This window comes from Chenopodium album, chromosome 1, assembly GCF_948465745.1.
Source record: "Chenopodium album chromosome 1, dcCheAlbu1.1, whole genome shotgun sequence".
NCBI classification, from domain to species: Eukaryota; Viridiplantae; Streptophyta; class Magnoliopsida; order Caryophyllales; family Amaranthaceae; genus Chenopodium; species Chenopodium album.
This window is the reverse complement of record NC_137834.1, coordinates 89,423,809-89,449,641: the sequence shown is the minus strand read 5'-3', so window position 1 is coordinate 89,449,641 and position 25,833 is coordinate 89,423,809. Positions and strand designations below refer to the sequence as shown.

Sequence of the window (25,833 nt, the reverse complement as noted above, 5' to 3'; positions counted from 1 at the left end):
TTTGACCATATAACAAATATAAACTATATTTAACTCTTAAATTTGAGGATGATGCTCCTTTCTTTTGCTAGCCTAAACCAACTTGGTCTCCTTAGAAAAAATGCTTTGATCAGCAATAATAAGGTGGTCTAAATTACATTTAAGCTGATTTAAAATCGGGTCAGGAACAATATGGGTTGAATTTAGGTCGGGTCAATAACAAGTCGTGTTAATTTCGAGTCAGGTTAGTAACAAATCGGGTTGAATTTTTGGGTCGGGTAAGTAATAGGTCTGGTAAAATTCGGGACGGGTCAATAACAAGTCGGGTTGAATTTGGGTTAGGTCAATAACAAGTCGGGTTGATTTGGGTCGGGTTCATAACAGGTTGGGTTAAATTCGGGTTTTCACGGTTACAACGGGTTTGAGTAAATTTCGATTCAAGTCGGGTTCAGAGCAAGTTAATTAAATTGGCCGTTGTAAACCGGTCCATCGGTGCAAGTTGTAAACCGGTAAATTGGTCATTTAAAAGCAAATTTGATGATTCCACACACCCAATTGGACTCTCGGAGGGTATTGGAGACCATGGTAAACATTTTGGCAATTTTTATTTCCGAGCGAAAAAAGTCAAAAAAATTTAAAAATTGAAGGCTAATATCCACGCTTTTTAAGAAATTTTGGAGGTAGGGCCCGGTGTCGAAAAATCTTGAAATTCTATGGGATACATCTAAGGGTCATATAATGCCGTTTGGAACCGTATATGATCATTATTTGTTGTCATAAATGTTCGTGGTAGGCTTGAATTAATGAAATCGGTGCAAGTTATAAACTGGTAAATTGGTCGTTTAAAGGCAAATTGGATGGTTCCACCCACCCAATTGGACTCCCGAAGGATATTAGGGACCATGGTAAACATTTCAGTAATTTTTATTTCCGGGCGAAAGAAAGTCTAAAAATTCCAAAAGGAAAATTTGTGTGAAAGGGACTAATATATTCACTATTTTGTCTTGAAGGACCTTTTACGTTGAAAGTTGTCTAAAAGGACCTTATAAGTATGTTTTGTTGTTTATAAGGACCTTGACATCGGAATCCGACGTTTAATTTTGATTCTCCGGTATTGACCCCCCCACGTGCATGTCACGTGACATTAAAAAAATTACCCTCTCCCTTTTTTTCCCCTTTTCCCTCCAACCCTAGCCTTCAAAACACTAGCAAAGTCAAACGCCGGATTCCAATGTTAAGGGGAAAAAAAGGGAGAGGGTATTTTTTTTAATGCCATGTGACATGCACGTGGGGGGTCAATGACCGAGAATCAAAGTCAAATGCCGAATTCCGATGTTAAGGTCCTTCCAAACAACAACCCCACGTGCATGTCACGTGACATTAAAAAAATTACCCTCTCCCTTTTTTTCCCCTTTTCCCTCCAACCCTAGCCTTCAAAACACTAGCAAAGTCAAACGCCGGATTCCAATGTTAAGGGGAAAAAAAGGGAGAGGGTATTTTTTTTAATGCCATGTGACATGCACGTGGGGGGTCAATGACCGAGAATCAAAGTCAAATGCCGAATTCCGATGTTAAGGTCCTTCCAAACAACAAAACATACTTATAAGGTCCTTTTAGGCAACTTTCAGCATATAAGGTCATTCTAGACAAAATAGTGAACATATAAGTCCCTTCACGACAAATTTTCCATTCCAAAATTAAAGACTAATATCCATGCTTTTTTGAGAAATTTTGGAGATTTTAGGGCCTTGTGTCGAAAAGCCTTGAAATTCTAGGGGATACATCTCGGGGTCATATAATGCCATTTAGAACCATATATGATCATTATTTGTTGTCATAAATGTTCGTGGTAGGCTTGAGTTAATGAAATCGGTGCAAGTTGTAAACCGGCAAATTGGTCATTTAAAGACAAATTGGATGGTTCTACCCGCCCAATTGGACTCCCGGGGGATATTAGTGACCATGGTAAACATTTCGGCAATTTCTATTTCCGGGCGAAAAAAAGTCTAAAAATTCAAAAATTAAAGACTAATATCCACGTTTTTTTAGAAATTTTGGAGGTTTTAGGGCCTTGCGTCGAAAAGTCTTGAAATTCTAGGGGATACATCCTCAGGGTCATATAGTGTTGTTTGGAACAATATATGATCATTATTTGTTGTCATAAATGTTCGAGGTAGGTTTGAGTTAATGAAATCGGTGCAAGTTGTAAACCGGTAATTTGGTCGTTTAAAGACAAATTAGATGGTTCCACCCACCCAATAGGACTCCCGTACAGTATTAGGGATCATGGTAAACATTTCGGCAATTTTAATTTCCAGGCGAAAAAAAATAAAAATTCCAAAATTGAAGGTTATATCCACGATTTTTTAGAAATTTTGGAGGTTTCGGGGCACGGTGTCGAAAAGGCTTTAGATTATAAGGAATACATCTTGAGGACATATAATGACGTTTGGAACCATATATGATCATTATAAGTTGTCATGAATGTTCGTGGTAGGCATGAGTTATAGAAATCGATGGAAGTTGTAAATCGCTAAATATGTCGTTTAAAGGAAAATTGGATGGTTCCACCCACCCAATTGGACTCCATGGTAAATATTTCGGCAATTTTTATTTCCGGGCGAAAAAAAGTCGAAAAATTAAAAAATTAAAGGCTAATATCCACGCATTTTGAGAAATTTCGAAGGTTTTGAGGCCCGGTGTCAGAAAGCCTTGAAAATTTAAGGGATACATCTCGGGGTCATATAATACCATTTGGAATCATATATAATTATTATATTTTGTCATAAATGTTCGTGGTAGGCTTGAATTAATCCATCCACCCAATTGGACTCTCGTAGGATATTAGGGATCTTGATAAACATTTCGGCAACTTTTATTTTAAGGCGAAAAAAAATCAAAAAATTCAAAAATTGAAGGCTAATATCCACCTTTTTGAGAAATTTTAGAGTCTTCGGAGCCCCGATGTCTAAATACCTTGAAATTCTAGAAAATACATCTCAGGATCATATAATGTCGTTTGAAACCATGTGTAATCATAATTTGTTGTCATAAATGTTCGTGGTAAGCTTGAATTAATGAAATCGGTGCAAGTTATAAACCGGTAAATTAGTCGTTTAAAGGCAAATTGGATGGTTCCACCCACCGAATTGGACTCCCGGAGGGTATTAGGGACCATGGTAATAATTTCAACAATTTTTATTTTCGAACCAAAAAAAGTCAATAAATTCCAAAATTGAAGGCTAGTATCCACGTTTTTTGAGAAATTTCGAGGGTTTCGGGCCCGGTGTAGAAAAGTTTTGATATTTTAGGGGATACATCTCGGAGTTATATTTGCCGTTAGGAACCATATATGATCATTACATGTTGTCTTAAATTTTTGTAGTAGGCTTGAGTTGATGAAATCGGTTCAAGTGGTAAACCGATAAATTGTCCATTTAAAGGAAAATTGGATAGTTTAACCCACCCAATTGGACGCCCAGAGAGTATTAGGGACCATGGTAAACATTTGAGAAATTTTTATTTTCAGCAAAAATAAGTCAAAAAAATTCCAAAATTGAAGGCTAATATCCACGCTTTTTGAGTAATTTTGGAGATTATAGGGCCCGTTGTCTAAAAGCCTTTAATTTTAGGGGATACATCTCGGGGTGATCATATAATGTCGTTTAAAACCATATATGATTATATGAATATATGATCATTATATGTTGTCATAAATGTTCGTGGTAGGCTTGAGTTAATGAAATCAGTGCAATTTGTAAATTGGTTGTTAATAGGATGGTTTTACCCACCTAATTAGACTCCCGGTCGGTATAAGGGACCATGGTAAACATTAAGGCAATTTCTATTTTTGGGCAAAAAAAAGTCAAAAAATTCCAAAATTGAATCCACACATTTTGCAAAATTTTGGAGGTTTCGGTACGGGGTATCGAAAACTCTTGATATTCTAAGTGATACATCTCGGGGTCATATAATGTCGTTTGGAACCATTTATAATCATTATATGTTGTCATAAATGTTCGTGGTCGGCTTAATATAATGACATTAGTGCAAGTTGTGAACTGGTAAATTGGTCGTTTAAAGGCAGATTGGGTAGTTCAACCCACCCAATTGGACTCCGCAGGGTATAAGAGATAACGGTAAACATTTCGACAATTTTTATTTCCGGACGAAAATAAGTTTAAAAATTCCAAAATTTAACGCTAATATCCACGATTTTTGAGAAATTTTGGAGGTTTAGGGGTCCCGGTGTCGAAAAGCCTTGATATTTTAGGAGATACATCTCAGGGTCATTTAATGTCGTTTGGAACCATACTTGATCATTATTTGTTGTTATAAATGTTCGTAGTAGGCTTAAATTAATGAAATCTGTGCAAGTTGTAAACCGGTAAATTGGATTGTACCACCCACCCAATTGGACTGCCGGAGCGTATTAGGGACCATAATAAACATTTCGGTAACTTTTATTTCCGAGCGAAAAAAAGTCAAAAAATTCAAAAATTAAACGCTAATATCCACCTTTTTTTAGATATTTTTGAGTCTTTAAGGGTCAAAAGTCTCGAAATTCTAGGGAATACATCTTGGGTCATATAATGTCGTTTGGAACCATATGTAATCATTATTTGTTGTCATAAATGTTCGTGGTAGGCTTGAGTTAATGAAATCGGTGCAAGTTGTAAACCGGTAAATTGTATATTTAAAGGCAAATTGGATTGTTACACCCACCTAATTGGATTCCCGTAGGATATTAAGGAGCATGGTAAACATTTCGGCAATATTTATTTCCGTTCAAAAAAAATTCAAAAAATTCCAAAATTGAAGGCTAATATTCACGCTTTTTTTCGAAGGTTTCAGGGCCGGTGTCGAAAAGAAATGAGATTTTAGGGGATATATCTCGTGGTCATATAATGCCGTTTGAAACCATAAAAGACCATTATATGTTGTCATAAATGTTCGTGGTAGATTTGAGTTAATAAAATCAGTGCAAGTTGTAAACCGATAAATTGGTCGTTTAAAGGCGAATTGGATGGTTCCACCCAACCAATTGGATTCCCGAAGGATATTAAGGACCATGGTAAACATTTCAGCAATTTTTATTTCCGGGCGAAAAAAAGTCAAAAAAATTCCAAAATTGAAGTCTAGTATCCACGCTTTTGAGAAATTTTTAGGGTTTCGGGATCAAGTGTTGAAAAGACTTGAAATTTTAGGGAATACATTTCGGGATCATATAATGTCATTTGGAACCATATATGATAATTATTAGTTGTCATAAATGTTCATGGTAGGCTTGAGTCAATGAAATCGGTGCAAGTTGTAAACCCGTAATTTGGTCGTTTAAAGGCAAATTGGATGGTTCCACCCACAAAATTGGACTACCAGAGGGTATTAGAGACCATGGTAAAAATTTCGGCAATTTTTATTTTTAAGCGAGAAGAAGTCAAAAAATTCCGAAATTGAAGGTTATTATCCACGCTGTGTGAGAAATTTTTTATGTTTCAGGTGTCGAAAAACTTTGAGATTTTAGGGGATACATCTCGGGGTCATATAATACTGTTTTAAACCATAAATGATCATTATATAATGTCATAAATGTTCATTGTAGACTCGAGTTTATAAAATCGGTGCAAGTTGTAAACCAATAAAAATTCGCCATTTAAAGGCAAATTGGATGTTTCCACCCAGCTAATTGGACTTCCATGGTTAACATTTCGGCAATTCTTATTTACAAGTAAAAAATAGTAAAAAAATTCCAAAATTTAAGGCAAATATTCACGTTTTTTGAGAAATTTTGGAGGTTTTGAGTTCTAGTGTTGAAAATCCTTGAGATTTTAAGGAATACATCTCGGGGTCATATAATGCCGTTTGGAATCATATATGATCATTATACTTTATCATAAATGTTCATGATAGACTTGAGATAATGAAATTGAAGCAAGTTATAAACCGGTAAATTTGTCGTTTAAAGGCAAATTGGATGGTTCCACCAAACCAATTGGACTCCCGGAGGGTGTTAGGGACCACGGTAAACATTTCGGGAATTTTTATTCACGGGCGAAAAAAAGTAAAAAAAAAAATCAAAATTGAAGCCTAATATCCAGGCTTTTTTTAGAATGGGTTTCGAGGCCAGGTGTCTAAGGCTTGAGATTTTAGGGGATAAATATTGGGGTCATAATGCCGTTTGCAACTATATATGATCATTATATGTTGTCATAAATGTTCATGGTAAGCTTGAGTTAATGAATCGGTGCAAGATGTAAACCGGTAAATTGGTCGTTTGAAGGCAAATTGGATGGTTCCACCCACAGAATTGGACCCCCGAAGGATATTAGGGACTATGGTAAACATTTCGGCAATTTTTATTTACGAGCGAAAAAAAAGTCTAAATATTCCAAAATTGAAGGCTAATATCCACGCTTTTTGAGGTTACGAGGCCCGACATTGAAAATCCTTTAGATTTTTGGTGATACATCTCGGGGTCATATAATGCCGTTTGAAACCATATATGATCATTATATGTTGTCATAAATGTTCGTGGTAAGCTTGAGTTAATGAAATCAGTGCAAGTTGTAAACCGGTAAATTGGTTGTTTAATGGCAAGTTGGATGATTCCACCCACCCAATTGGACTACTGGAGGGTATTTGGGATCATGGTAAACATTACACCAATTTTTATTTACGGGCGAAAAAAAGTCAAAAAATTCCAAAATTGAAGGCTAATATCCACGCTTTTTGAGAAACTTAAAAGGTTTCGGGGCCTGGTGTCAAAAGCCTTGATATTTTAAGGGATACATCTCGGGGTTATATAATGGCGTTTGGAAATATATTAGATCATTATATGTTGTCATAAATGTTCGTGGTAGGCTTGAGTTAATAAAATCGATGAAGTTGTAAAATGGTAAATTGGTCGTTTAAAGGCAAATTGGATACTTTTACCCTCCCAATTGGACTCCCAAAGGGTATTAAGGACCATGGTAAACATTTCGGAAATTTTTATTTTCAGGTGAAAAAAAGCCAAAAAATTCCAATATTGAAGACTAATCCACGCATTTTACGAAATTTTGAAGGTTTCGGGGCTCGGTGTTGAAAAGTCTTGAAATTCTAGGGAATAAATCTCGGGGTCATATAATGCCATTTGGAACCATATGTGATCATTATTTGTTGTCATAAATGTTCGTGGTAGGCTTGAATTAATGAAATCAGTGCAAGTTGTAAATCGGTAAATTGGTCGTTTAAAGGCAAATTGGGAGGGTATTAGGGAACATGGTAAACATTTCGGCATTTTTTAATTTCGGGCGAAAAATGTCAAAAAAATTTAAAAACTTGGGTCCGGTCAATAACAAGTCAAGTTGATTTCGGGTGAGGTTTGCTAGGTTGCACTGATATGGATACGGGGACAAAAACGGGTATGGATACGGGGACGGGATACGGCAAATTCTTTTTTTCAAAAAACGGGTACGGCTCGGATACGGCAAAAAAAAAATCAGCAAAATATAAATCCATTAAAAAAAAAATTAAAATAAAAAAAACAAAACACTTAATGTTCAGCGATAACATAGGGTACTACACAATGTAAAAAATAAAAAATAAAAAAATATATCACCTGACATTCTCAATTTATGTCACTATAATTCACTATAATATCAACAACACATAAAAACAATTAAAAAAGAAAACAAAACACTTATAGAAAAAAGAAAGAAGAGAGTCAGAAGCCTCGCAGGTGGGTCTCTAGCGCCGCCTTGAACCAAGCGTCGACTGTCGCGGCCTCAAGGTGAGTCTCCGGTTGCCGCCGTCAATCAAATCGCACAGGGAAGAAGAAGATGAAGGAGTTTGAAATTTTAGGGTTTGTGAGAATTGGGGGAAATCGACTTTGAGGTAAGTTTTGTCTTGATTTGGGTTTTTTTAAAAAAAAAATTGGGCCGGGCTTCTTGGCTACGGCAGAATTTGGGATTTCCCGTACCAGAAACGTTTCTGATCATGACCCTAGTCGTCCCCTAGATGACGTGTCGTACTACATTTGATGGGGACGGATTGGGGACGCATCCTAGCCGTCCCCATCGCGTACCCTTCCCCGATACGTTTTGGGTACGAGAGACGGCAGCCAGCGGCGTACCTGTGCATCATTTGAGGTTTGTAACAGGTTGGGTTAAATTCGGGTCGGGTTAGGAACCAGGTCGGGTTGAATTTAAGTCAGGTTAGTAACAAGTCGGGTTAAATTCGGGTTTTGACGGGTCAAAACGGGTTTGGGTCAATTTCGGTTCAAGTTGGGTTCTGTTTAGGTCAATAATTTACGGGTTACATTCGGGTCGAGTCATATCCAGGTGAGTTCATGTTCGGGTTCGGGTCTCACATACTCGCGTCAACTCGGGTCTAGGGTTGGTTTCAAGTCGGGTCAGGTCGGGTTTGGGTCACCATTTTTTCGGGTTCAAATGGGTCGGTTAATAATCAGGTTTGAGTCGGTATTCCGGGTCGGGTCAACTTTTGACAACTCTACCAATCACTAAGGTATATAACGTCAAGCCTCAAACCAAGGACAAAATAATCATTCTAATAATAAATGGCAAACAATAATAACTCCACAATGGCACAAGTTCCCAAATAAGACAACAATTCAATATTTCAATTCAAAAACATCTCAACTCTTAGGGCAATAATACTAGCACCCAAAAATAATTAACTCACAACCCAAAAATTATACTCTGCATTAATAACCCTAAAACCTCAATAAAACAATACTCCCTATAGCAACAACATTAAAACCCTAGAAATAATCAATCATAAACAATAAAAGTAATACGATACTCATATCCAATCAAATAATATAATATCATAATAATTAATCATATATGCGTTCACAATCACAGATAATAAATCATACAATTCACACATAAGTATACGAAATATAATACAAACAACTCCAATATAAGGTTCGTATGATTACCTTTCCATGAATTAAAATCGCAATACGAGATTCAACGCAAAGCAAGAAACAAGCGAGCTACATACGGCCTTCGTTATACAAATATATTGTGGAGCTTTAATTTCCTATTAGACCCACAATATAATCATTCACATAAATTAAATTAATGAACATATGATGGACATTGGAGTATGAAACAAAAACTTACTAGAAGAAACAAGTTGATTTTGTTTTACAAATCTAAAGCATCGGCAAAAGCTAAGGAAAACGACTTCTTCGATCTTTTTTTTATATATAAAATATCTTTTGAGGGTTAAGAATATTTATAGGGTTTTAAAACTTTCCGAAATCTAAATTAAAAATATGAGATTAGGAAAGTTATTTAATAAATAAAAATAACTATTTTTTTATAAAACATAATATATAAAATCATAAAATATTCGGGTATTACACTACCAAATCCATCAAGCCCTGCCACCCCTCCACCCCTGCCAAAGGCCAATTTTCCACTTCCATGAATGCTCTCTGTCCCTAATGTAACATTACCTCCTCTCTTGACTATGCCTAGTTGCTTATTGCTTCAACCACCATTCCAAATATCCCTTCCATTGCAGCAGATCCATCCAATTAATTATTCAAGCTATCACTACCTATCCTAAATTATACTCGGCTATTTGTAATAGACTAAGGCTGATTTCACTCAATAATACTCTTTAGTAAGAGAATGACTGATTTTTCATTAAACTGACTAATGGAAGGGATACAAAGTAGTAGCTTGAGGCTACAAATCTCCAAGCAACTTGAGGTTGCAACTCTCCTAAGCAACTTTAGGTTGCAAATCACTCTAAGAGTTTCCTCACAAATTTCTGCCTGCCTCTCCCATACTACTTATACTAAGATGGTCAAAGATGACCTTAAGGCTTAACATGTGAAACTTAGCTAATTTAGAAAAACATAAATAAACATCATAGGACTAAGGTTGCTTTCTTTCCTTCTCTTCTTCTTAATTGATTTTGTCCCTTGCTCTTTGTTGCTTGTGTTGACTCAAGTTTCCCTTTTCTTTGCTTCTGCTGTCCCCTTCCCATCGGTTGCCGCTTCTTGACTGTTGACCCTCGTATGGTGATCCATCACACTACTGGGATTCTATAAAGTGTGTTGTTTCATATCAAGTTTTCATTTTTTGATTTTAGGCTTTTAGCTCATCAGTTGGAAGTTGCAGGGTTAGTAGTTACCATACCTGTGGTAATTCTAAGTGAGAATTTTCACCTGTAATGGTTCATAGTTGCTGGTTCTGACCTATCACAAGGATTTGTTCATTACATCATACTAGTATGTACTAATTAAAAAAAACTCCCTTCACCCACCAATAAGTGAAAAACTTCCCTTTTGTGGCTGTTTTGAATGACTGAAACATTACAATCTTATTTAGTAGTTGCTTTCTTTTTATAGAGTTGAGGTTGGATTTTTTTTTTTCATGACGTGCTATATGAGCATCTGGTGTAGAGCTCTCTGGAGGTTATTGTTTAACGTTTATGTTGCTAATTTAACAGACTTTGCATCTAATGCAAGAAAATTAATCTGATGAACAAACAGGACAGAGACGTGAAAATTACAAATGGGACAGATAAACTTTGTCACAATGAGTTCATTTATAAGTAATTAGGCTACAAGAAACATGCAACTTGAGCCACCCCACTGCAAGGGATACCTACAAAACACTGCTCATAAGCACGCATCTTTTGTAATATATAGATCTAACAAGACTACTTTATGGTCTAAATAACTTACATGGACACTGGCAACAAAAGGAGAATAGGTCTTTTACGAATAACCTTAAGCCTGCTAAGGACATCAATTGTGAATCTCTTGAATCTAGTGTAGATGATGGTTCCCATGGCCAGTGCCAACATGGATCGGTATAATTTTTAATCCTTTGTCCTCAAAGGTAAGCAAGTTAAGTTTCGTAACACTTGAAGGGGTTCTCCATCCCTATAGCCTTCACAAATACCAACATTGATTTTTATGCCTTCCACTATCACACAAGTCAGTTTATGGCGCAAACTTCCAGAATCAAACTAGCCATTTTGTGGCCTAGACTTCCACAATCAAAGTAGCCATTTTGTGGCGAAAATTACCATTTAGGCATTTACTAAGTTATCGAATTGCTATCTCAGCAGAGCCTTTTGTTGCACCGCCTCCGTACCAATAACTAACGGTCAATTGCTACCCTTTCTATAGGCATAATACTATTTCTAGATGATTCATAATTAAAATCTAAGTCACATTGGTTAAGCTTGCGGGTTGGAGGATTACATATGGTTGCCAATGCTCCTACGCCGTTATGTTAAGCCATAGTTTAGTTCATCTTGTCTGAGAAAACTACAGAGTTTAGACTCTAAAAAAGACTATTCTTCTTTTTTCTATTTCTAAGAGTGTACAATGTACAGCTCCAACTCAACTTTATTGCCATTAAATAGGGAGGGAACCAGCAAATAAGAGACACATAAAGGCAGGGAATGGGTAGTAAATTTCATTCATGTCAAATGTAAATCAGTAAATGTATGTACAAGAAAATCATGGTAAAGTTTGTAAAAACACATAAATATATATTGTACATACCAACTTGTAGATGCTTGTAGCAGAGTATAACATTGATGCTTGATGGCTGTTTTGCAACTCATGCTGAAGGAGAACTGTGACAGAACCAGCAATCTCTGGTCAGGCATAAAATGGCAAAGCGATTTTCAGCCTTGTCATTCAGTGCTTGATAAATACAATATCTCTTCCACAGCTAGATTTAATAGCATCTTCTAGACTGTCAGCTTTATCAAAATCAACCTTAAAAGTCACCATAGTTGTATCATCTTTACCGGTTTCATAATCTTGCTTGACATCTGCTGCTTGAAAGGATTGGAGCTGCTAATAGTCAATTTGCATTAATACCATCAAAAATTAACAATAATAATGAAATGGGACATAATGTTGCTAGTAAAGCTAACCTGATGATACAGAAGCCCCAGAAGATCAAAGGAAACCTCTACACCCATAGGAACCTACAGATATTAAAAGATTTAAATAAAAGTGTAAGCAAAATAGGGGCATCATAACATCGCCCACTCTCATCTCAGATTTAGTTTCTTATTGGTCTAATAAAGTCCAAAAAGAGAAAACAAATTATGAAGTTCATTACTCTTGATTTCACTAAACGAGTCGGTGCATTTCTCAAACATTCAGACGTAACCCCACCATAAGCTCTAACAAGCCCTCCAGTACCTAATTTGATACCGCCAAAGTACCTGTTATTTCATTTAAAGAAACAAACAAAGGGGTGTAACTACATGCATGATATATCATCAACAAACAAGCCACAACTAGATTGCATAAAAACTATACTTATCCCCAGAGAAGCATAATTACCGGATCACAACTACCATAACTCTATCAACACCCGAAGTATCAATTGCTGAATATATAGGTTTGCCAGCAGTGCCCGATGGTTCACCGTCGTCATTTGATCGATACTGATCCCCAATCTACAAATACACATCAATAATTACACAACTTTATCTTTGCAATGTGAAAATTTGCAGTACATAAATCATGTATGTTTAATAATTGGTTGTTTAATGAATAAATGTGCTAAATGTTACTACTTAATCTACACTTTCATTCTCTCTATTTCTTAGGGAACTGTACATATCCACGAGCATCACGTTCTCGAGTGTATAATCTAAATTAATCCCAGCATATACCATTCAATTTGAGCTTCATACATGCCCATATTATCAGCAACAACAATTCTATCTGATTAAGAAAATTAAGTACCTTATAAGCCCAGCAATTGTGAGTAGCACGATTATCTCGCACCTAAACAACAGAAATCAAAATCAAACCACCGTAATTTAAAACCCTAATAAAAATCAACGAAACCCTAGAATTCATCTGATTGCAAAAAAAAACAGCAATTAAATGAAAATTAAGTAAAAAAGACCTCAGATAGAAAGGAATGAGCAGATTGTTCTCTGTAAACAGGAGCAGCAATGGCGATGAATTTGCTCTTCTTAATCTCTTTCTCAAACGTGACCCTCTCTGCAAGTGTCGTAAAAGCTCCGCCGCCATCGCCGCCGCTTTTGCCGGCGACTGCCATGGTAGATGTCCTTCTTCGTGTACAAGCTGATGAAATTGAAAGAGAGAGAAAGAGAGCAACAGAAATTCGAGGATTATTGGCGAAATTGGTAAGGTTGAATTTGCAACGATGATGGTGGTGATGAAATGAGAGGGTGGAATTTGACGGAATTTTGTGTACATGCATTGGATTTTGAATAATCTGGGAATGAAAGTACAGTTTTATTTGATTGTGCTAGTTTTGATGGACGAAGACCTGGTGGTTTACTCATTCGGATGGTTCATGTGTTTCATTTCAACTCTTGACTGTGCTTAATAGAATTAAGAATTTGAAGAGTTTATTTATCTTGGCTTGTGCTACAAATTGATTGGAACCATTACAGACATATCAATCAATAGGTTCGTTACCGGGCTAGGTTAGCGGGATTGGAACTTTGAGGGTGAGAACAAAAGACCCAAAGAGGGTGAGAGCAAAAGATAAAAGAATCCCCACCCCAAAGACCCAAAGTGTCTCTAGTGGGGTTTGATCCCACAACCTTTACTAGGGGGGCTAAGCACTTTGAGAGTGAGAGTGAAAACTAAGAGAATCTCCACCCCAAAGTATCTCTAGTGGAACTTGATCCCAAGTTGTGAGAAGTAAACCCTATCACTAGACCAAAATATGAAATTATGTTTGGTATATGGAATTTTGTTTAATAACTGATACTTCGTACTAAAGCAGCAACCATTGAAATCATTCGATTTTAAAATTAGACACATGTTTTTTTTTTTTAATAGAAAAATTAGACACATGTTATATTGTCATTAAAATATTTTCCTCCAAAACTATAATTGATGTCAATAATAATTTAATTTTTCTTCCTCATGTACACTTCCATGATTTCATCATTCAATTTTTCAATGAGTTCTATTTTTTTTCCTAATATTTCATATTTTTAGAGGGATTTTTTTTGTTATTAATTTTGATACGTATTAAAAATAAAGGGCAAATAATTTTTCTATTTTTTTGTTATTAGGATTTTTTTCCTAATATAACGTTCAGCCCGATGAATATTTACACCCCAACATGGGCTATCCAAAGTTGGGCTTGATCCACAATTACATAATGAGGCTTATGCTTCAGGCCTTTGTTCTATTGTAGACCCAGTTCATAGAACTAAACACAATTAAGCCCTTCGTTGTACAAAATCAAAGGATATTTTACTTTTTTCTCATTTCATCAATAACCCCAATCAAATAATAATGAAAAGATTATGTTAAAAGGACGAAAATAATTGAAAAGACCTTACGATGAGGGGAATCATTAATTCATAATCATAACATTTGACATTTAAATTTATTTTCTTTTAAAAAATAAAATAAATAAAGGGTACATTAATTTAAAGGAAAAAAGGGGAAAAAGGAATTTTAAAAAAGGGGTTATCACGGAATAAAATGAATTTGGAAGTATATGCAAATGTCAAAGCATATAAAAATAAGGAATAATTACCTCTTGTTAGAAAATGGAAATCATGTTGTTGTAAGTCATAATGGCAAACAATGTAATAATGGCAATGACTTTTTATGGCAAAATTGTAAAAATTAGTTAGTAGGGTCCACATATCTTATAACCCTAATTATGTCTAAAACCAATGTGACATTATTTAAGGGGTTGGATTTCATTGTTTGTCCCCAATCATTTTTGCGGACCCCTCTACCTCCCTTAGTTGGTTTTCAACTTTCAATTGTTGTGCAATTATTTTGACTTATAGTAAAGCTATTTTTTTTCAAAAAATTATTGTACTCATTAAAAAGGGAATTAGGAGAAAAAATAAACATACCAACCGAAAACCAGCCGCCAAAAAAGTGCAAATTTCACAAAATTTATATTTAGCCGTTAAGTATAAATGGAGTGTGATCTAGAGGAGTACTCATAATATAAACCGGCTTACTCATTGTGGTATTGTTAAGAAAACTTCACATGTGAATATATCGAATAATGAAAAAGAAAATTTAATGGGTTAGTCCAATTATTACCAAATTACTCCGTAGTTTACGCTGTAACTATGTGAGAGTGAGACTATATATGTAGATGGATTCTCTTCTGACATAGAATCAATGTATATGTTGTTTGAATACTAATCATAATATCTAAAATCAAATTCATGTATAAATTATTGTTGGATGAAGTATATACATTACTCAATAGCCCTTTTACAAAAAAATCTCTCTATTGCACTTTTTAACTTTTTAAGTAGTAACATGTTAACAATTATCATGGATTTAACAAACAACTAATGGCAATCAATAGATGATTATAATTAGTTTCAAGTTTCAACTAACAACTTATTCATTTACAAATGGAGTAAATTATTAATTATAACTTCATCGTCAGGGGTGATGTAAACCATTTCAACTAAATTATGTCATATTTCGTTGTTAAATTTATATCTATCCATAATGTTATAAGGCTTTTGGCCCAATCCCCCTCACCTATTTTCTATAGAAGAAAAAAAACGACATGTGGCCCACGGGAGGGCCCAATGGAGATCTTCTTTGTTTTTACTCCGCATTTCCGCAATTTCCTTCACTGGGGAATGAACATGGCCATTGTTTGTAAAATTATGGTGTTATGTACATTTGAGCCAAATTAATGACATTACCTACATGATACATAGGGGTGGTTCGGAGCATGTGCAGAGTGGTCGATTGTATAGGACTCTTAAGTGAAAATATTATAAGAGGGCCTCATTTTTTCATAAATATATAATTAGGTAAAATGATTTTCCTTAAAGAAATGATTACAGGCCCAACTTAACAAAATTGCACCATTCCCAATGTTAGTATTTGTAGCCCCACCTCTAATTGTATATAAAGAAGAAAAAAAAAATCAAATATAAGAATTTGCAATGTAATATACGAAGTAGTTAGTAAATCGTAATTCATATTAGAAAAAGGTGAAATAGACATGAGTAACTGATAGAGTATATGTTAATATTCTCTAGTACATATTATGTGGATATCTTTTGTCATTTATGTATATCTTATATTCTCATAATCTTATAGATTAGGTTATAATTCCTATGTATATTGGTTAATTGAAATATGATACTCAAGGAGATTTACACAAACTTACAATAACCTACAACTTTAAAGTTTAAAAGGCGGAAATGTCTTTCATATTTTTTTGAAGGTAACATGAAATAAATCATATGGACAACATAACTAGGGATGTTAATGGGGCGGGGCGGGGCGGATGTTGGCCTTCCCATCCCCATCCCCACCTAAAATTTTCACCCCCATCCCTATCCCCATCCCCGTGGTGGGTCTAATGTTCATCCCCATCCCCGCCCCGGCGGGTACAACTCCAAAACCATCCCCACCCCACCCTCCACTTGGATATCCATCCCCACCTAATCCCCACCAAAGACCCGCCTAATCCCCACCTAATCTCCGTCTCTTAAATACACAATCTTACGTAATTAATACAGATTATAATAATAATAAAAAAAAAACATTTTTAATATTACACACATTTTTGTTTATAATATAAGTGTAGTACAAAGTATTATAACTAATATTATATTTCACGTTATTATTTTATAAAATAGTATAAAGTATATAATTTTGCTTGTTAATATATATTGAGGTGGAGATAGAGCGGGTAATAAAATAGTATAAAGTATATAATTTTGCTTGTTAATATATATTGAGGTGGGGATAGAGCGGGTAATAAAATAGTATAAAGTATATAATTTTGCTTGTTAATATATATTGAGGTGGGGATAGAGCGGGTAATAAAATAGTATAAAGTATATAATTTTGCTTGTTAATATATATTGAGGTGGGGATAGAGCGGGTACGAAGTGGGGCGGGACAGGGGTGGCGCGGGTGGGGCGGGGCGGGAATGGGGCGGGTACAACTTAAAATCCACCCCCGCCCCATCACCCATGGCGGGTATGGTTTTTATCCCCATCCCCGCCCCACCACCCGCCAAACTGAGACCCATCCCCGCCCCATTTGGGCGGGGATGGGGCGGGTCTCCTACTTGACCCACCCCACTGACATCCCTAAACATAACACTGGTGTTTTAACACGAATCACATTTTACATAGTCCGCAATTTAGGGCTTGTTCTTATTGACTGAACTCAGTTGAACTGAACTGAGCTGAACTGAAATGAACTGAACTGAACTGAGTTGAACTGAACTGAATATTTTATAAGAGAAGGAAATTAGGAGCTGAACTGAACTGAACTGACCTGAATTTCAACGTAAGAGAACAGGCCCTGATTTTATTACTGAGTACATATATAGTTATTTAATAAATGAAAGGACATGAGTCACCATGCATGACGGACAGGTATTCAAGATGTACAAATCTTAAATTAAAGTAAATACAATAATACACTATACATACTAATTCATCAACACCCATTTAGAGATAGACAGATAATATAGTTGATTAGTTCGGCTTTTAGATGTGAAACCAGAGGTTGAATCTTATTAAACTCATTTTAGGAGAGATTTTCACACAATAATATACAAGAAAATGTACAACTATTAATACGAGTATACAACTCTAACTCTCTAAGAGTACTTCTTATACTCCGTAACAAACATTTTACGGAGTACTTGTATATGGAGTACTTCTTATAATTACGGAGTATCTTTTTTTAAGTTATGAAAAATAAATAATAAAAAAAAAAATTGACAAGTGCGAATGTTGGGGTGCATCTGTAAAATGAGAAATGATTACAAGAAAGAGGAGACAGTAAAAATAGATTTGATGCATCCACAATTGATGATTGCCTAAACCCCTACTATATCCAATACCTTACAAAGGTCGGTGACAGATTTATTATTGATGCTATTTTCGTATCTTTAAAAGTTCTTTACCTTTTCGTTTGCATTTCAAATTTATTTAAATTCTTTTTTTTTTTTTTTTTTTAATAATATTTTGTTGGTGTAAAAAAAACATTTTTAATTTTATAGTACATGTTTTTTACCTTGTTTGGGGTCGATCGAATCACTTTTATAACTTTAATTTTGATATTTGCTTGAAAAATAACTTTAACAGCTAGATTATTATAAGCTGTAATATTATGCATTTTTATCTTGATGTGTCAATTATTAGAACGAATCTATCAATCAAGGGTCTCACACGTAGGGTACTTAATTATTCTTGTCGATTTTGTGTACTCTTTAACTCGTGCATGTGATATTAATTAGATTTGTGATATCTACTAATTTGGATATAATGATCATCATCAACTCAAGATTCAAATGTTTTTTTGCATAGTTACATTACTTCACTTTGCATTGTGGTAGCTTGAATATTCATTCAAATTCGGCAATTTTTATTGTAAAATTGGTATATCATGTCCGATTGTCCGTGAACAGAGGGGGACCTTTCACCGGGGCCATTAGGGGCCCGGCCTCGATAAATTGTTGAAATAAATTAGCTAATGAACTTTAAACAACCTTATTTTACTTTAAAAAAAATATTATAACATAGTGATTATTTTTAGTGAGAGATAAAAGATTCAAATCCCGGCCCCTCTAATAGTTTTGACCAAGATCCGCCACTGTTCGTGATACTCAAAGTAGAATTGCTTCAAATGGTAAGAATAGTGGTACAAAGTATCTCATAACTTTGATACTGGTACATAATCCTGTATTATATTGTACTTTCTCATCTTTGTACCCTATTATTTCCTCTGATGCATTGGAAATTCCTCGCGTAAATAGGGGTTGCTAATGTTGTCTTTATTATTACCCTTTAAAAAAAATGAAAGTTTTTTGTTTGAATTTTAATTACTACGTATAAAAAGTCAAATGAAACTATTAAATTAAAATGGAGAGAGTAAAGAATACAGTCAAACTTGCGTATTACTCCCTCTGCTTCAAAAAATTTTGACACAATTAACTTTGCATACATGTCGATGCACTTTGACTTTATTTTTATAGGGTATAATTTAATACTACTCCATATTAATGAAAGTTGTATTAAACATTACGAGTATACTATAAAACTCTATATTAATACCTTCTAACCATATATTTTATGATAAAACACATTTTTATAAAGTTAGGGCCTACTCTTATTTACTGAATTGGATTAACTGGAGCTGAAGTGAACTTAACTGAATATTTTATGAGAGAAGAAAATTAAGAACTAAACTGAACTAAAAATAAGTTAAAGAGAACAGACTCTTAGTAAAAATTATGATCAAAACTAATACTCCGTATTTCGTATATAAATAATAAAAAAATCCAACGTCTCAAGTATTTTAGGACGTATGGAGTGTCACGTACACGGTACACCAGTGCAAATTGTAACACGAATTAACTCAAAAAATTTGTTTTTCTGTTAGCCGCACATCATTATATTCTTCCAAAATTTGATTGATAGAGGTAAATTCAATAGAAAAGACGAGGAGCACGTGCAAAAGGTTAGAAACAAGGAGACGCGAGTGATGGAATGCAGCTCAATATTCCCCTAACTCCAAATCTCATTCATATTCGTACAATTCAATTTACACGCAGTCACGCACATTGACAGAAGGACATACAGACCCACGACATCCATTATTATATGACTGTGTAATTTTACTTGTGCGATTAAATACAAATATACAATGCATCATATCTTAAGCCAATTACTCCGTATTAAATACATGCACCCTCCGGTTTTTTTTTTTTGTTTTGTTTTGTTTTTTTTTTTTTTTAATGTATCACTTTGATTTTTGCACTATTTACATATTATGGTTGACTTGATTTTTTCACCTCTATAAAATAAATAAATGTTATTATAATAATATACGGAGTATATCATTAGATCCGTCATAATATCTAGTTTCATAATATAATTTCGTTATAATTTTTACTAATTAACAATTAAAGATATTAATGATCAAAGTTGCATATCAAACTGATACAAATAAAAGAAAACAGGAGTATAATGTATAAAATTATATGTGTGACTGGTCATACACTCATCGCATGGCTTGGGGCATGGGGTTACTTATTTAGGGGGTTAGTTGGACGGTCAGAGATTACCTGATTAATATTTTGGTGTGTGTCAATCGACCGCAATGAAAACGCGCTGATTCCAATGACATTAATAAAACTTAACAAACATTAAAATACAAAACGAAACTAAATAAAATACTATTACATGAATAATCTTTAAAAAAACACAGTCTCCCTCTGTCCTATAATACATGACAAATAGTCAAATATTGCACATATGTCAATGCACTTATTTGACTTTATTTTTATATAATTAAATGTTAATGAAAATTATTTTTAAAATTATATTATGAAACTATATATTAAAACTTGTCTAACATCATATTTTATAATAAAATATATTTTTATTATGTTAGTAGAAAAATTATGGTAAAACCTAATGCATGAATAGTGAAAAAAAGTTCAATATCTCATGTACTATGGGACGGAGAGAGTATATACAAGGTTAAAACAGAAGAAAATGAAGTATAAGAGGAAAAAACATACAAGTTTAAACTCAAAGATGTCTAATCTCCATACCTAAAATTAAAAAAACTTGTATGAAATAATGTATTGCTCAAACTCAAAAAAAAGGTTGGCTTTCTTGTTTCTATACAGTACAAAAAATAAAATATTGTGATCATAGTGAAAAATGAAAAGTTCAGAATCAAAATCTTTAACCTAGTCTTATAAAAAAAAAATACAAAATCATGACATAACTACATAAGTAATAAAGAGAATATACTAGCTTTCTTTTAATTACAATGTTTTGATTTTTATATTAATCTACATGTATAAATAATTTCAACTTTTTATATCTCTATCTAATTATATGGAGTAGATCAACCAAAAAATTTATACAATAACGACCGGATAATGCACCATTTTATTATCCACATAATATACTTGTAATTTGCAATGTTAAGCATTAGTCATTTATAATACTATTTTTGTTTTATATTATTTGTAATTATTAGATATTTTTCCTCTCTAATTTATATTAAATCGTTGTAAATAATATGAAACGAAGATGGTAATATAAAGTAAATTACTAAATTAGAGAGACAATGGGGCGCAAAGGTCTTGTCAATTTATATAACGTGTCCTAATTTAAAATTGGGACAGCGTGGTATGCCCCTATCTCTTATTCTTTCTGTCTCACCCCCAGCTATTATCTACTGCTCATTTTCATTGGAATTTCATTTTGGAACGAGTAGGAGGGACAGTTTTTCTAGTGGGTGCAATCATTTTCATTAACAGGGTTTTAGATTTTGCAACTCTTCCTTCAAAATAATTTTTTTTTAAAAAAAAAAAAAAGAAAAAGAAAATTGCAACTCACTCGTTTTTTGCTACATTTTATAAAATTAAAAAATAACATATAGAAGATGAATCAGAAAGACAAAATGGTGTATATCACATACGTATGGAGAAAAGAGTTGATGCAACTATTGTCACAGGGATGGATGCTATAATTGCTACATTTTAGATAACGCTAATCACTTTTAAAAAAATCGCTATGGATACTAGCTAGTGAGTAGTGAGTGTATTCAATTATTTATAGAAATATCATGCTGATTAGACAAAATTTTATTTATCAAAGAGATACACATACACTAGGGCTTCCTTAAGAGAAAAGGGTGGGGGAGGGAGAGATTACAAACTATGAAAATTGATTTAGACAAACCTACTATAAGAGCCCAGGCTAATATAACACATCCTTTAATACTCTTGTCGCGCGAGTGAATAATATGTCAAAATCAATTTTTGATGTGCCTAAGGGCCTGTTACATTCAGTTTAATTTCAGTTCAGTTCAGTTCAGTTCAGTTCCTTATTTTCCTCTCTCATAAACAATTTATTTCAGCTCTATTCAATTCAGTTCAGCTCAATTTCAATCAGTCTATTTCAGTTCAATCCAGTTTAAGGGCCTGTTCTCTTACGTTGAAATTCAGTTCAGTTCAGTTCAGCTCTGTTCAGTTCAGTTCAGCTCCTAATTTCCTTCTCTTGTAAAATATTCAATTCAGTTCAGTTCAGTTCAGTTCAATTGAGTTCAGTCAAGTTGAGTTCAGTCAATGAAAACAGACCCTAATTCATTTAAGTTGTTTTCAATAAAACGGAACAGTCCCTGTATCATTTTCCAAAGATTAGGTGTAGAGTGAATAGGAGAAGAGCACATCAAACTTGGGCAAATGATGGCCACCTATCAACAACAACAACAACAATAGCAGGAGGAAGAAGGACGGAAGCAGCAGAAGAGAGAAGGAATTGATAAAAAAGAAAATGATATGATGGTCTTTTGCCAGTTGCCACTCCCCACGCCCTCTGTCTCATTTGTCACTGCCCTCAACTCATACCCTTTTTAACTTTTCTTTTTCATTTTTATTTTTTTTCCTATTAAAAAAGAATTCTAAATCATTATGAAAATCTACAATTATTATTTTAATTATATTTTACTAAAAATTACTATCTCGATCTCCATAATTTATGATGCAAGTTATCATTTCCTTTGTACGTACGATTATGACATCACTCTCACGTTAGCACCACGCTTCTGTTGATAACTACTCCTACAAGTAAATTGTTTAGTGCTAATTATGTAATATTAAAATTCCATCTTTTCAGATTAATTGTTATTGGAGATGATCGAAATGATTTCTAGTTCTTAATGCTCGATTTGATAGTTCAACTAAAAGATAGTTATGATAATGAATTTGTTAAGGATAATTCATGTCCATTTCGTTGATTAAGCAACTTCATTTATAAGTTACATTAACCTACTTGTCATTTAAATTTTCACTACCATTCATTTAAATGTGATGTAATTTATTTAAATTAAAATGTATAAACATAGTAGAGATGCGTGTAATTAGGATATGTTTAATTTGCTTTGATTTAAGGTCTGTTCTTTTCAGATAATTTTCAGTCCAGTTCAGTTCAGCTCATTTCAGTCAATCAGAACAAGACCCTTATTTAGACTGAATATAACTTGTCTATGTAATCTATCGAACAAGGAGTACGTAATAAATAAAATTCGATCTACTTACAAATCCAAATGAGATTTTATATGAGTTCGTAAATCATTTAGAGATATGACGAACCCATCTCAATCACTTACTTCTTATAAGATTGCACTCAATCTCTTCTTTTAGTTACATGGGACTATTCCGACTATATGAGCAACAAGCCAGACCAACGATAAGGTTTCAAAGAAAAAGGATATAAGGAAAATAAATTTAATTATTATAGCAAGATGATTAAGAAGACTATGGTTGAAAAGGACAAACAAAAATGATAGCAACATATTGGAATATACTTTCCGATCCCCGAGGTAAATATCTTTGTCAGTATATACGTTACCACAAGGTCATTTTCCTAATCCTAATTTCATGTACAACTTACTTTTTTTAATTAGCAGATTTACAACTAGATTTTGAAACTGAATTTGCTTTATATTTTTACTGTGCTTAATTTTATGTACAAGTACAAGGGCATATCCCGGCTTGCATTAAATAACAAATAAATAAATTACGAAGCTAAACTTGGTCTAATGAAAAAGGTTGTACATTCAAATCTTAAGCTTGAGGGTTCAATTCCCACTAGAGGTACTTTGGGGTGGAGATTCCCTTACCCTTACCCTTCCCCCCCACTTTTAAAGTACCTAGACCGTTAACTCGAGTTATAAGGACCCGTGAGAGGTTCCAACCCATTAGAATCCTTCTCCTTATCAACTTTGATTTCAAAATCAATACTTAATTGATGGTAAATTGGTAATAGTGCACTTGTGACTCACAACTCAAAGCGATAATTTTATTTGATCTTCTATTGTATATGCTTTTGTTGGTTCATGTATTTTGCACAAAAAACTTGAAATTTACGTTGTATATTGTATTTCCTCTGTATATCATATAACTTTAAGACGTCAAATTATTTTATTATAATAACCATATTTGTCTGAGAAAATGAGTTTGGAAACAAAATGTCTATTATATCAGAGTAACTATAATCTATATAATCTTGCCAAAAAAAAAAAAAATCTATATAATCAAAAAGTCAAAAACAAATTATTGTACACTCTTATAAGGTTTTATGAGAGAAAACAAATGTATAGTTCTTTCTTTTATAATACATCAAACAATGGCAAAATCCTCATTAACCTAAATTTTCAAATTCTAAATCATTATTCATCAAGTGCTAGAAATATGTGAAGAGACTGTAATACATAGGTACTAGGTAAAGTGAAATTATTAAAATAGGCCTTAACAAACAAAATAATGTACAAAACATAAAATATGCATGTTATACATGTTTATAAAAACACTAGTATTAATAATATTATGAGGTTTAAGCTATGATAACATCAAGATATTCTTGAAAACGATGGAACTTAGAAAGTAAAATAAGTTAAGAATAATTAGAAGTGGTGGGCATCATAAAATTATTTGAGGTTAGATGATTATAATTATTGTAAACCAAAATTGGACAACGGATGTCACAAAGGTGGAAAGATTGACAACTTTTTTCTCTTATACAAAAAAGTCAATAGGCCCTAGATTCACTCCTTGATGCAGATTAAAGAGATTTGTGTCTTAGATTTACAATCATTATTGTTGCTCCTTTTTATTTTCACCTTGTAGTACGTTTTTTAGATTTTACACAATTAATATAAATTATCTAGCATTTAAATAAGAAAAAAATTTCAAAATAGAATTACATGTTTTCATTGTTCCCTTACAAAATTTTATTTTGTTCAACCAATTAGCATCAACAATTACAACACAGAGTTTTATAATATTTTTAATATATCATAAGTTCAATAAGGTGGGTGAAAATAATGGTGGAGAAATCACATAATTCGAGCCCCAATTACCATCCACTGATTTGTAGTTGTGATAATATATACTACCTCCGTTAACTTTTATTTGCAACTTTTGAATACTTTATATCTCACAAATAATACCCCAAAGTTGCAAATAAAAGTTAACGGAGGTAGTATTCCATTTTTATTAACTGTTAAACACAAACACATTTTGATAGTATACATGGAGAAGCATCATTGCTAATGCAGGACATGCTGATTCTGCTCTTTTCATTTCTCTACAGCAGTCTAGCTCCAAGGGTCTTTAAGTATTTTTGCTCTAGTTTATAGCCGTTATTTGCATAATCTTTGTAATAGTCATGGACTGGTAATGAGCTGTAATGTCTAGCTACATTTTTGTCCTCTAGCTTGTATATATTCTGCACTCTCAGACCTTGGACAAATAATGAGAAATGACCTAAATTCTCTCTGCCTCTCTGCCTCATTCTCTTACATTCTCTGCATCATAAATTTCTGAGCTAATCCTCTTGCACCTATTGCAATATTTCACTCTTCATGGTATCAGAGCCATAGGTGTGACATCGGGATTGAAGAACTCAGCCTTTGTTCTATTTCTGTGGTCATTGATTTTCTCATTTGATACAGATTGCTTGATCTATCATCCAAAAAAATCTTTGTCTCAAGAGATGTAGTATTTCATGAAACAATATTTCCTTTTCAACTTCACTCAATTGACCATCTCATGAAACCTCTGCCCATACCTTTTCCACAAAATCCAACTCAAAACCAGCATTCATTTGTTGAGTGCTATGATGCCAATGATGATCAAGAGAGGACTGACTGTTCAGATCATGATACTGAGATTGATCTTGAATCTTCTCAACCTACAAACACAATACCTCAAACAACTTCTCAGCCTAGCCCACCTCAACCAACAAGACAAAGTTCAAGACCAATAAAAGAGCCAACCTGGATGAAGGATTATATCCAACCAGGCAAGAAAA

The 25,833-nt window shown here is 33.8% G+C and overlaps 1 protein-coding gene across 1 annotated transcript; it reads right to left on the bottom strand.

The window, feature by feature from the left end:
* Positions 1-11,407: 11,407 nt before the first annotated feature.
* LOC145625891 (uncharacterized) lies at positions 11,408-13,383 on the bottom strand. Its single transcript, XM_081678593.1, has 6 exons — positions 12,891-13,383; positions 12,725-12,766; positions 12,317-12,432; positions 12,090-12,195; positions 11,899-11,952; positions 11,408-11,815 (listed from the first exon to the last, which is right to left on the bottom strand). Exons 1-6 carry the CDS (start codon positions 13,209-13,211, stop codon positions 11,657-11,659), a joined length of 798 nt encoding a protein of 265 aa, XP_081534719.1. The 5' UTR covers positions 13,212-13,383; the 3' UTR covers positions 11,408-11,656.
* Positions 13,384-25,833: the final 12,450 nt, after the last annotated feature.

Coding starts and splice junctions, on each gene's coding strand:
- LOC145625891 (XM_081678593.1), bottom strand. CDS start 13,211: ATGCATGTACACAAAATTCCGTCAAATTCCACCCTCTCATTTCATCAC. Junction 12,767..12,890: donor CTCATTCCTTTCTATCTGAG/GTCTTTTTTACT, acceptor TCTGTTGTTTAG/GTGCGAGATAATCGTGCTAC. Junction 11,953..12,089: donor CTCGTTTAGTGAAATCAAGA/GTAATGAACTTC, acceptor TAATATCTGTAG/GTTCCTATGGGTGTAGAGGT.